Raw genomic sequence first — 13,960 nt, 5'->3', positions numbered from 1 at the left:
TAAATTTTAAACTTAATTTATTATAAATAAATTTACAAACTACTTATTTTTTATACATATGATTGTTATATATATATATTAATTTTAAATAATCTATCCCAACAGATATAATTTTTATTTCGATAGATGGCGCTTATTAAAAGGAGGAATAAAATTAATAAAAATTATAAGACAAAAATATATTTTGAATGATTCTTATTGTTATTACAAAAAATATACTAATAATAAATTAAAAAAATATTCAAAAACTAAGTAAAAGTAAATGTAAGGTAACTCAAAATAATAATACTGTTTCTTCTCTCACATTAATCATTTATGATGATTCAGTTTGTAATCTCATTTTCTTTATTATCCCTTCTTCTTTTAACTCCATTATCATTATCAACTTTCTTTTTATCCATCATTGCGTAAAGTTCGGATCGATCTAATAAATTTTTCAATTCGGTTTCGCTTAAAACATTTTCATTATTGACAACTACTTCTGAATTATCTTGCAGCAACATACTCTTTAACTCGTGCAAATCGATCCTATAATTACTTGTGTTAGCATTACTAAATTTGCCATCTTTAATAACGATCTTTTCTAAACGCCGTTTAACGTGACCCAAAGAAACGATTTTTTCATCTATCGTATTTTTTGTTATCAAAGAGTAAACCATAACTGGTTTTGTTTGACCAATTCTATGGCAACGATCTTGTGCTTGAAGATCCATTTGTGGATTCTAAACGGATTCAATTAAATTATAATAAACGAGATTTGAAATAATATTAATAAATTACCCAATCTCTATCGAAGAAAATGACGGTATCAGCTCCGGTTAAATTTAATCCTAATCCGCCAGCTCTTGTTGATATTAAAAATATAAATACATCGGAATCGTTATTAAAATCATCAACGCTTATTCCACGAACATCCAACCGATCACTTCCGTCTAAACGACGAAAGTTGTATCCTGCTAAACCCATGTAATCTTCAAGCAAATCCAGCATACTTGTGAACGTACTGAAAATTAGGACCTAAAATAAAGCATTCATTAACTCATAGAATATGGTGTTACATGGACTAAACACAAGATCTTCAAATTAAATATTTTAGAATACCTCTAAGTAGTCTAATATACATATGTCCTAGCTATCAACGAAGTCATAGTTATGTTTGCTGGCGATACAATTAATAATAATAATAATAAATTTTATTGAGCGGCAAAAAACCATGTACCTACATAAATAAGAAAAAAATACAAAAGAAATGTGAATATGGATTGGTTCGATTTGCGCCGATCTTCCACCAACCCATCATGATCTAATACCCAAAATATCATAATAAAAATTATCACTTTATAACATTAACCAAAAAATTACTTTTCTAAATCCTATGCCACAAAAGAACAATAATTATCGTCGCTCTCACCCACATCCTACGACGGCAGTGATCCGCGACAAAGCACTAAAACCTCACTTCTCCCCAGTATAATGATCTTATAATAATAATAATAATATCTCTTTATTATCCAACAGGAAGACCCAATTACAGGATAATGTACAACAAAGAGAAGAAAAGGTAAAGTGAGATGTGCCATATGTGTCAGAGGCGCCCGCATCAGAACGTTGGTCCTAGCGATCGGCACCTGGTATGTGTTGCTATTCCTGATACCAGGTCTGGGTATAATGAATCCAACTCGAGCAAGAAGTGAAGGTGAGTCGACAGTACAATTGACGATGTTCGATAAAAATTTTCTACTAGCATCTTCTCTACGATTGTTCAAAGATGAAAAATTAAATTCTTCCAATAACGCAACGTAGTCAACACCTCGCTCCGGATACCGACCAACTGTTTTAAAATGTAAGTATTTTAAGAACCTCTTCTGCACTCTCTCGAGCATGAGCTGGTGAGAAGTATAATAAGGATACCAAACCATAGAACCATATTCCAATTTTGTACGAACAAACGCATAGAAAAGTACTGTTAATGCAGCTACGTTGTTAAATTTTTTACATTGCCTGATGATGAAACTCAATGCACCAGAGGCTGACTTTACTATAGCGTTAACATGATCTTTGAATTGCAACTGGTCATCGAATAAGACACCCAAATCTCGAATAGCGCGTTCTCTGCGTATTGCTTCAACTCTCACACTATAATTAAACCTTAATGGGTTATTACACCTTGTGTAAGATACGACAACGCATTTTGCTATGTTAAGGTTAATTCCATTCTGTATTGACCAGGAACTGACTTCAGGGGATGTTACACGAGCGAATATCTTTAGGTCATCGGCGTAAGCAAGCACATTACAATCAAGTCGTCGTAATAGATGGTTCAGATAAACATTGAATAGAAGGGGACCCAGGTTGGAACCCTGTGGAACGCCAGAGCCAGCAGTGAACGTATTAGATTTAAAACCGTTGTAGCTCACATAGCAAAGTCTATTGGAGAGGTAAGATGAAATTAAATCCACGAAATCATTGGTAAATCCAAGACTGCAGAGTTTAGAAAGAAGTATTTCATGATCTAATCTATCAAATGCCTTTGTAAAATCTGTGTAAATTATGTCAACTTGTTCCCATTTATCCATGTGCTCGCTGATGAACTGCGTTACCTCTGCTAAATTAGTCATAGTTGAACGACCAGTCATAAATCCGTGCTGATGATCAGATATGTATGGGCGAACACAGTAACTCATTCTGGAGTATAGCAACATTTCGAAGACTTTCGAGCAATTGTTCAAAATGCTAATAGGTCGGTAATTTTCAATACTAAATCTGTCTCCCTTCTTAAAAACCGGCGTTATCCGAGTTTTTTTCCATACTGCAGGAAAAGTTTTAGTTTTTAAGCATAAATTAAACATAAAGGTTAAAGGTTTGCTGAGGAAGGGTGCACAATCTTTAATAATAAAACTTGGGAGACCGTCGTCGCCAGCGGTAGAGTCATTCTTTAGTCGTTTCATACAGATTTCTACGTCCTCGATAGAAAATGGAGTAATGTAGAAGGGTCCAGGCCAGTTGACTTGCTGGTTACAGTTACCGATAGTTGTAAGTCCTATTTCCAGGGGATCAGAGATTTCAGACCCAGCAAAGGTCATGCAGCCTGGAATACGCGAATTACCATGTTTCTGATTCACGTAACGCCAGACATTTTTCGGGTCGGTCAATATACAATTTTCGGTATTCACGAGATAAGCCTGATAATCAGAAACTATTGCATCCTTGGATAAACGACGCAACCTAACATATTCATCGTAATATGATAGCTGTTTACAACTCTTCCACTTCTTAAAGTAGTGGTCCTTCATATTCAATATACGCTTAGTGCTTCCAGTAAACCATAGAGGAAATTTCGACGGCGATAAGCAGTATTTGGGTACATGTTTTTCAATAACGTTATAGATATTATAGTAAAATTTTTCGACAGCAATATTAATATCCAATCCACGAATTAATACAATAAATTAAATTAATACAATCCACGAAAGTCCGCTTTACGGAAGTTAAAACGAAGGTTGTTATTTGATGGAAACACTAGAGCATCTTCAATATTCTAAGATTTAATGGAGATGTTCAGTGCAGGATGATTAAAGTTTCAGTAAGTAAGGGTGCAACGTCACGCTCTGCAGTTACTTCGCAGTTAAAGTTAGTAAATACTAAGTCGAGTATCCTACCTCTAGAGTTGTAGATATGGTTATGTTGAACTAGGTTTAAAGTATCAACAAAGTTCTTCAAAAGGAAAGATTTGCGGTCGAGGCTATTCTCGGACATCACAAAACGGAAGCAATTGAAGTCGCCACAAGTTATAATATTCTTTCCAATCAAGCTGATACTAAGCGAATCAAGAAACAGTTCCAAATCATCCAGTGGAACATCAGGAGGTATGTATAGTGTAATAATAAATATGCTGATCGAGAAATAGACACATTTACCAACAACCACATCAATTAGCGGGGCAAGATTTAAAATCTCGGACATATCACAGTTGAACAATTTGGTTTGCTGACTGCAGGCAATAAGAACGCCACCGCCCACTCTTCTATCCACAAGATGGTGATTACGATCATTTCTAATTACATTAAATGTAGTAGGCAGCAACTCAGAGTTGGTGATGTCCGGAGACAGCCATGTTTCGGTAAGCAAAATAATATTGAAATTGGTAGAATTTGTGGCTGTGTATAATTGGTGAGTTTTTGTTCGCAGTCCTTGCACATTCTGATAAAATAAACGAAGTGTGTGGGTCTTCTTGTTGGATTCTATTAGTTTCCCCGTTGGATACTTCGGTCACTGTCAAATGATACAATTCTAGGTGACCCATTCACATATTTAATTCTTATGTTCACCTCGCCGGCGGCAATGCTGGTATCAAGCTGTGTTTTGAGAGATTTGTAGAAAGAATTTTGCAACGGTGTTTTGTCTGTTGTTAAATCAACAGCTTTGAACTTATCAGATTTTAATAATGACTTAATGTTCCTAAGAACATTGTGAACTACATCAGAGGAGGAAAAAGAGATTTTCAATGGGCGCTTACGATTCAATATCGACGGATCAAATTTACCCAATCGCTTTACAGTAAAATTAGGTGTCTGGACTTTCAAATAGTTAAGTATCTCTTTTATAGATCTAACATCATCATTTTGCTGGTCAACTTTACTACCATCCGGAAGCTCAGGCAAGTTGAATGCTACTAGATTACTCTTACGTTTTTCCCGGTCCGAAATCTCTTGAACAATGCTTTCAACATATGACTGATCCACAGCCGGTCCCGCAGTAACGGTGGAGGCGGCAGAAGAACGTTCATCTTAAATAATTAATATATTTGATATGTAAAACTTCTCTTAAAAATTCCGTATTATGTACAGGTGGAGTTAAGGTACCCTTAGACCTCAGATTAAGGTTGTGCACATCACAACGGAATGTAATTTTATTGTACAAATAAGTAGGTCTCTCCTTAAGCATAACGTTGCGGAACAGTAGTTTTTAACCAGTTTATTTCCGACAATTTACCACTAACATGACCTCTTCGCCTCAACCCAAACAACAATCCTATACAAGAATTTTGTACTTTTTGAATTTTGTAGGTACTTAAGTGCATGCGATAAAAACGAGTAATATAATCAGCAAAGTTGAAATGCGACAGTAGATAGCATAGTTATCGCGTAACAAACGTTTGCTTGTTTTATTTATGAATTATCTGCTGGAATAAATGAGCTTTAATGCTGCGTATGTTCTCTGTAAGCTTTTGTTAATGTGTAGATCGAATTTTAAACTTTCATCATGTAATTAACTTTTGTTTAGAGTTTGGTGTCTTTCCTGAGAAATGGAAATCTGCCAAAGTTGTTTCTATCCCTAAGTCATAGGAAGGAAAGTGTGTACTACTGAGTACTGAGTACACACTTTCCTTCCTCAAAAGTCTGCCCCCATGCAGATGCCGACCCTAAAATAATGGACATAACCCGTCCATCAGGTAGGGTTCACAGCACAGCTGGAAACATTTTCACACCCAACAGAGTAAGGTGGGCTATCTCGAATTTCAAGCCCCTAAAATCGCCTGGAGGAGATGAAATTCTGCCTATCTTTCTGCAAAAAGGCTTAGAAGACCTTCTCCCAATAATAATATCCCTATATATAGCTAGCTACAGCTTTAGCTATATACCCACTCTATGGAGGAAAGTAAAGGTGGTCTTCATACCTAAAGGTGGTAGGCGTTCAAACGCGGACCCCAAGGCATACAGACCAATTAGCCTAACTTCATTTCTCCTCAAAGGGATGGAAAAGGTAATCGATCAATACCTAAGGAATGGAGTGCTTGTCACAAATCCACTCCACCCTAACCAACATGCTTACCAAAAAGTAAAATCAATAATTACTGCTCTCCATGCTTTGACTAGCACCTTAGAGGAGGCAATTGCAACCAAAGAGATAGCCCTATGTGCTTTCATAGACATAGAGGGTGCGTTTGATAACACCTCATATGAATCCATAGAGAAGGCACTAAACGTAAAAGACATACATCCGTCGACAATCAAGTGGTGTATAACCATGTTGAAAGGTTGGCAGATCACAGCCAGTCTGGGAGGCGAGTCGCTGACTATAAAGGTGCTAAGGGATGTCCCCAAGGGGGGGTGCTATCACCTCTATTATGGTGCCTGGTAGTTGATGACTTGATGAACACCCTAACTAAAAACGGATTTAAGATACAAGGGTATGCTGATGACCAAGTAATCACAATCCGAGGTAAATATGATTCAATCATAACTCAGCTAATGCAGAAAGCCCTACTACTCACCAGTACTTGGTGCAGAAGCAATGGGCTCAGCATCAATCCCAATAAAATTGAAATAGTCCCTTTTACTCGGAGAAGGAAGCTATAAATAAAAGCACCCTCCATTGAAAGCAGAACTATTAACCTCAAAACAGAAACTAAATACCTAGGGGTAATACTTGACAGTAAACTAAACTGGAACTCACACTTAGATAAGATGAGGAAAAAGGCCATCATGGCAAACCAGATCTGCCGCAGGCTCCTAGGAAGGAACTGGGGTCTCAAACCACGAATGGCTCATTGGGTCTACGTAGCAATAATCAGACCCATGGTCGCCTACGCCTCATTGGTCTGGTGGCCAAAAACAAAACATAAGACAGCTCAACAACAGCTGGCACAAATCCAGCGGTTAGCATGTCTTAACATAACGGGTGCAATGAGATCCTGTCCGACGGCTGCTTTGGAAGCCCTACCCGGTCTCACACCTCATCACTGAAAACAGTTTCTTCACTCAAGTTGATGCAGGGTAACCTCAGAGGACACCTCGAGATCCTCAAGGACCCATGTCTAAATCACCTGATTGAAATTAAAACGAACCTCATACCGACGGAATACAATTTCAACCAACCGTATAAGGTCATATTTAGTTATAGTTCTTGCTATAAACTTCTGCACCGCTTTGAACCTACAGAAGAGACAAAAAGGTGCATCCATAAACATTTTCAGAGACAGTCGGGCCGCCTTACAGGCAATTCAGGCCTATACGTGTGACTCCGCACTGATCAGAGAGTACCAACAACCTGAGAGAACTCGCTAGGGGCAATGATGTTATCCTATGGTGGGTTCCAGGTCACAGTAACATTGAGGGCAATGAGAAGGCCGATAAGCTGGCCAAAGAGGCAGCAAACACGCCCTTCATTGGACCCCAACCTGGTTGTGGACTACAAAAAAGCCACCTAAAACAAATAATCAACAACTGGGAGGCTTCAAAGATAGCCTTACGCTGGAAAGAACTTCCACGTCACAGACAAGCGAAGAGTATGATAACTCCGTCGCAAAACAAAACCAAAGAGGTTTTATGCTTCAGCAAAGGGGATCCAAGAACGCTCTCAGGCTACCTGACCGGCCATGCGCCCCTAAAATACCACCTCTTCCACATTGGACAAGCTGAGGATCAAACTTGTCGACTATGCAACGACGAGTCAGAAACTGCTGAACATATACTGTGCAATTGCGTCGCCAGAGGCCGTCTAAGACACAACATCTTCGGTAAAACTCCCCTGTTACCTATCGACATAAAGGTCCAAGACCTCAGGACAATACTAAGGTTCATTAAGGACCTACATTTGCCCTAAACCTTTGGAGGGCTAAAGTTACAATAGATCTCATAGGTCGCGGTAACGAGAGGGGCCGCTCCCCTCAGCCCGGCAGCAATAATAATAATATAATAATAATCCCTAAGTCATCGACTGCTTCTTCCTTCTCGGATGTGAGGCCAATTAGTATCTTGAGTACTTTGTCGGGAATTTTGGAAAGGGTCGTGGTGAAACAAATATGTGAGCACTTGGAACGGTTTCATATTCTGCCCTCCATCCAACCAGGATTTAGGTCTGGGTATAGTTGTGCAACCGCACTTTCGACAATTATTGATGATGTTATGTCTACAACAGACAATGGCGCGGATACTGTTTTGGTTTTACTTGACTTCTCTAAAGCGTTTGACTCCATTAATCATCAACTTCTCTTAGCAATTCTTCATTATATTGGGTTCAATAATGCAGCCTTAAATTTTTTTAATAATTATCTGTGCGGGAGAAGTCAGTATGTGGTTATTGATAATGATGTGTCGGATCCTGCCGTATTGAGGTCTAGTGTGCCGCAGGGCTCTACATTGGGTCCCCTTTTGTTCACTATCTATACGTCTCAAATGTTGATCTTTGACCGCTTTTGCTCAAAATTTCATATCTATGCGGATGACACACAACTTTACCACAGCTTTAGCTCAAATAATGTGCTAGAGTCTGTTGCAGATGTAAACAATGATTTAGATAAATTTTTAAATATTACTAAGAAACATGATCTTTTGTTAAATGGGAATAAATCGGTCTATATGGTATTCGGGGGTAGGGAATCCAAAGCGCTTGTCAGCAATATGGCCCATATCTTTATAAATGGAAATGAATTGGAGAGGAAGGTCTGTATCAAGCATCTTGGTCTTTACATTGACGACAACTTAAGGTTTACACGTAACACAAGTGAACTGATCAGGCGTGCTTACGCAAAATTGAAAATGCTGATTGCTCATAGACAAGTCTTGAACGCCGGTATTAAAAAGAATCTTTGCGAGTCTGTAATTTTATCGAATTTTACATACTGTGACACAATTTACGGCCACTGCTTGTTGACTGATGATGGTAGTTCAGAATTCTTGTATTCGTTTTATATTTGGTATACGCCGACGTCAGAGAGTATCGTATAAGCTGGGGGAGTTGAAGTGGCTGAATATGTCAAGTCGTCGTCAGTTACATTTTGGTTGTTTTCTTTATAAAGTTGTGTCAAGTAAGCTACCACCTTACCTCACCAACAAAATTACTTACAGAACGGACATTCATAATATTAATGTACGGCGTAAGGACCTCATTGACATTCCTCGTCACCGTACCCAATTGTTCAAGAGGTCTTTTAGTTATAACGCGGCATGTGTTTTGAATAAGTACAGTCTGCTTTTTGCTCAACCATTGTTTCGCACTTTTAAAGGGTCTCTGCGTCTTAAATTGCTTAATGACTAGCGCGTCGTTCTACCTTCAACTCGAATTAGTGTATATATATATATATATATATATATATATATATATATATATATATATTTTCTTTTTAGTTTGTTAGGAACATTTATTAATTTTTTATATTTTTTCGTTTTTTACTTATCGGCCACGATAATTGTTTCAGTTTGAATTTAATTTATTCCTTTAATTGTTCACACATAACTCTTTCCACCAGCTTAGACAACACCGTTAAAATGGTAATCGGTCTTAAATTTGCAATTTCCACCACCCTAGATACCACCGTTAAAACGCTAAGCGGTCTTAAATCTGCAAAAGAGTTTGGATTTTTATTTTTGGGAAGTGGTATTATCTTTGCCTTTTTCCATATGGAACGGAATTTGCAGTTCAATATGCAACAATTGACAATATCCTTTATGTGAGGAATCACGTGAGGACAACAACAGTTAACCATTTTGATATTAAGTCCATCTAGTCCAGAAGCATTGCTTTTTATAGAATTGACAATCCTTTCCATATCATAACTTGCTACTAATTCAAAGTTAAACCCATTTTCAGTGAGTCATTATTAGCATAGAATTGGTATAAGTCGTTATCAATGCTCACATTCGCGGCAACTACGTTTACCAAGTAATCATTAATTTGATTAGCATCAGCAAGATATTCAGGAATTCTACTGGTGGAATGAGTTAGAATACCACATTTACGCTGTCCTACCCATACATTTGATTGTGATTTCATACAATAATGGGGCCGTTATCTTCAATCGAATAGAAAAACCGGTTTCAAAAAATCGATAAACTACGTAAAAATAGATTGGATTGGGTAACATTTTCAGATTTTAAAATTGTTTAATTTTTGCAATAATTAATATTAAACTTCAACATCGCTGAAGTTGAAGTTTAAGCGATATTAAAGAAAGAGTACGTACGAGGGGGCAGTGCAAAGCTAGGCAGGAACGAATGGTGGGATGGTGAGTGCATGGGGGCGAAGAGAGAGGCGAGAAGGAAGTTGAGACAGTGGCGGAGAGGGTTGGTGGGGGTGGAAGAATATAGGGAAGCATTGAGGGGATATAAAGAGATATGCAAAAGAAAAAAGAAAGAATTGAGGGAGAGGGAGGCGGAAGAGATTAGAAGGGTGAGACAAGAGGGTGAAGTTTGGAAATATATAAACAAAATAAGGAAAGTACGAGAGGAAATTACCAGTGAATTACAAATGACGGAGTGGAGAGATTACTTCAAGGGTCTGCTGGAGGGGGAAGAGGAGAGGCGGGTAGAGGAGGTAGATACAGGGGGACGGAGAGGAGAGGAGATGGCCGGGGAACAAATGAAGGCGGCGTTGGGGGGACTAAAGAGGGGGAAGGCCCCAGGGGGGGGCGGTGTCCAAAATGAGGCATGGCTGGAGGCAACGGGAGAAGTGAGGGGAAAGTTGTTGGAAGAGCTGAACAAAGTTTGGGAAGGGGAAGGGTTTCCGATTGGATGGAGGACGGCGATAATAAGCCCCTTGTACAAGAAGGGAGTGAAGGGAGTGGTGGAAAGTTATAGGGGGATTAGCTTGATGGACTCGGCGTACAAGATATATGCGAGAGTGCTGCTGCAGAGGTTGGAGGAAGAGATGGAAGAGAAAGGGATCTTGCCGGACGGACAGGCAGGAGTTAGAAAGGGAAGGGGCGCGATAGATAACGTGTACATATTGAAGCACTTGGTGGATAAAGAGCTGGAAGGGAAGGGAGGGAAGCTTTACGCCCTATTCATAGATCTAAAGGCAGCGTTTGATAAGGTGAATAGAGGGAAGTTATGGGAGGAGATGAGGAGGAGAGGGATTACTGGTGGGACAATAAACAGGGTGAGGGAGATATACGCAGAGACGATAGCTAGGGTAAAGGTGGGGGACGAGTTAACGGATAGATTCTGGACAACGAGGGGTTTGAGGCAGGGATGTCCACTTAGTCCCGCTCTGTTTGCCTTGTATACCGCAGACATGGAAGACAGATTGACCGGTGGGCAGATGGGAGGTGTGGTTGTAGGGAGGAGGAAGGTGCATTCACTGGCTTACGCGGACGATTTGGTGGTAGTGGCGAGAGAGGCGATGGAGATGAAGGCGATGATGCGGAGTTTGGAGAGTTATTTTAGGGGGAAGGCTCTGGAGGTGAATGTAGGAAAGACAAAGGTTATGAAGTTCTGTAAAGGCGGTAGAAGGAAGAGCGAAGACTGGAGGTGGGAAGGGAAGGAGATAGAGGAGGTGAGGGAGTACACATATTTGGGGTACAGATTTAGAGAGGACAACAAGGAAGGCGCGCATGTGAGGGCAATGGCAAAGAAGGCGAATAAGGTGATGGGGCAGGTCTGGGGGTGGGGAGAGAGATTATTTGGAAGGGATATGGGAAAAAGGAAGATGATATTCGAGTGCTTGATTAGAAGTGTTATGATGTACGGGGCGGAGCTTTGGGGATGGAAAGAGCAAGGGCTGTTGGAAGGCGTACAGGCTAGGTATTGGAGGTGGGTTTTGGGGTTGGCAAAAGAGACGCCGGAGTACATAGTCAGAGAAGAGGTGAAGGTTGATAAGTTAAGAGTGGAGGCGGGTAAAAGGGCGGTACGTTTTGAGGAGAGGGTTGAAGGGAGGTCTCAATGTAAAATTTTGGGGGAGTGCTGGAAAGAGATTAAGGCAGGGAAAGGGGGTTACGGGCAACGAGGGAGGGAGGAATATTTCAGAAGAGTGGGGTACTCAGTGAAAGCGGTAGATGATAGAAGGAGGGAAGGGATTGAGATGTGGAAAGAGCTGGAGAGCAGGGACAGAGATGTACAGAGGCAAGAAAGAAGGGGGCAGATAAGGGAGAGCAGGTACAACCCTAAGTACGAGGAAATAATAACGGAGGGATTGCCGAAGTACCTGTCGGTAGAGGGGGATGAGGAGGGGAAGAGGATGGTGGCAAGATTCAGATGCGGCAATGAGGAGAGAGCGAATAGGTATTGGATGAGAGATGATGAGAGGGGTTGTAGGCTATGTGGGGGGAGTGGGAGTCGTTGGAGCACCTACTGAGGGAGTATGACGAGCTAAGAGAGGAGGTGATCGGCTGGAAGCAGGTGCTGGGGGAGGGGGCAGAGGGAAGAGAATGGATGAGGGAGGTGGTGGCGACTAGGCAGCATAGGGAGATGCGGGGAGGGGTAGGATAGGAAATAAAATGTATTGTATTGTAATGTGATATATGTAATTGTAGTATAGTTAAAAATTTAATTGTTTGTGGAATGTATTGCTGATTTGGTAGCAATAAACTTAATTACAATATTAAACTTCAAAATCCCCTCTATAAAAGCTTTGGTAACGTTTTCGCGTAACATAAAAAGACACAAACGTGCATTGTTTGGATCTCTTCTTCTAGCGCATAAGATTCTCGTGGCATCTCGCTCATGCATCTTTTATTAAACGACGGTGACGTTTCCAAAGTTTATTCAAATTTTCATTATTTTCTAATGGAAGAACTAAAGCCCAGTTTGAAAAATAAAAAATTATAGAAATCTTCAATTTTTCTAAACTATCGAATAAGCCAATAAAAAAAAAGTGTAACGGCCCCATTGACGTACGTTTTTCTTTCTCGAGTTATGGCTCCTTTCACGTATTTCCTCACATCACAGGGAGAGAGCTGCACCCCCGGGTCAGTACATGACTCACAATAGATCACTTCATGGTCAGACATCCCCGCTGATGACACAACACTAGTAGTATTCTTAATGGTGTCAGCATCAGAAACAAAGATGAGGTCAATAATCGTAGCAGTGGTTCTAGTGACACGTGTAGGAGAGCAGATAATCTGAGACAAATTAAATGATTCTAAAGTTTCAACTAACTTTTCTCCCATATGACTATCGAAACTTAAATCTATATTAAAATCACTTGTAAGCATTACTTTATATGCAGTTGGAACAATTATAGACAATTGTGATTTGAGTTCACTCAAAAATGTCTCAGGACTATTTATTCTTTGAGATCTATAAGCAACACCTACTGCGTAAGCAATTCTATGAATCCTGAATTTAATCCAAACCTGCTCTATTGTGTTAATAGATACAATTATAAATTACGTATGAAAAACTAAACGTATGCGATTCAGTCAGTATGTCATCATGTCTGTTGACATCTTTAATTTGGGCAGGTAAACAACTTCTTCTTCTTTCTCGGCATTTAGTCATCCAGTCCTGGACATATGCCTCTTTATTTGTCTTCCACTCGTTTTGGCGTTGTGCTGGTTGCAGCCAATTCTTCCCAGCTTTTTCCTTAATGTCATCAACCCATCTCCTGGGTGGTCTTCCTATGCTCCGCTCGTGCATTCTCGGCCTCCATGTTAAAATCGTTTTGGACCACTTTACTTTCTCCTGTTTTGCTATATGGCCCGCCCATCTCGACTTCGCTCTCGCAGTTCTTCCTATAACATCTTCCAATATCGTTCTTCTAATTTCTTCGTTTGTTACTCTATTCCTTAGACCTATTCCCAGCATAGTATTGCTCTTTATGTTCTTTTTAGTGTTGTTGTTGATTTTATAGTTAGCGACATTGTCTCAATTCCGTACGAACCAGCAATATATTAACTTCTAATGTTATACTGTATGTAAATCATCATCATCAGGCTTGGCTCTACAGCTCGTTGTGAGCCTTGGCCTGCCTTACTAGGTCCTTTCAAATTTGTTTTTCCCGTGCCCGTCACTTCTTTCTTAGGTTCTCTTCCACAACATCTACAAATCGTCTTCTACCCTTTATTCTGCCTACAAGGCCAATCCAACTTATCCTTTGCACTTTGACAAATTAAAGTATTTCTGGTTCGCAATATAGAAGATACCAGACACCGTTGTCATTAACAGCTCCATTTATTTTTCTAAGAGGTCAGAATAGGTTGGAGATCAAGGAAAGAATTAAAGCTGGAAACAGAGCATAC

The 13,960-nt window shown here is 39.7% G+C and overlaps 1 protein-coding gene across 2 annotated transcripts in view; it reads right to left on the bottom strand.

Moving 5' to 3' along the window:
- Window positions 1-164: 164 nt before the first annotated feature.
- Window positions 165-13,960, bottom strand: part of LOC111419061 (lymphoid-specific helicase-like) — a 58,600-nt gene continuing 44,804 nt past the window's right edge. For both annotated transcript variants that reach the window (XM_071196933.1, XM_023051814.2), the window contains exons 8-9: window positions 781-1,017; window positions 165-722 (exon numbers count right to left, since the gene is read on the bottom strand). In XM_071196933.1, the coding sequence (XP_071053034.1) occupies window positions 324-722; window positions 781-1,017 (636 nt within the window). In that variant the 3' untranslated portion in view covers window positions 165-323. The remainder of the gene's footprint in view (window positions 723-780; window positions 1,018-13,960) is intronic.

The sequence above is a fragment of the Onthophagus taurus genome, chromosome 6, assembly GCF_036711975.1.
Source record: "Onthophagus taurus isolate NC chromosome 6, IU_Otau_3.0, whole genome shotgun sequence".
In the NCBI taxonomy this organism is placed as follows: Eukaryota; Metazoa; Arthropoda; class Insecta; order Coleoptera; family Scarabaeidae; genus Onthophagus; species Onthophagus taurus.
Note: the sequence above shows the minus strand (reverse complement) of the source record. Positions and strands in the feature narration are given on the sequence as shown.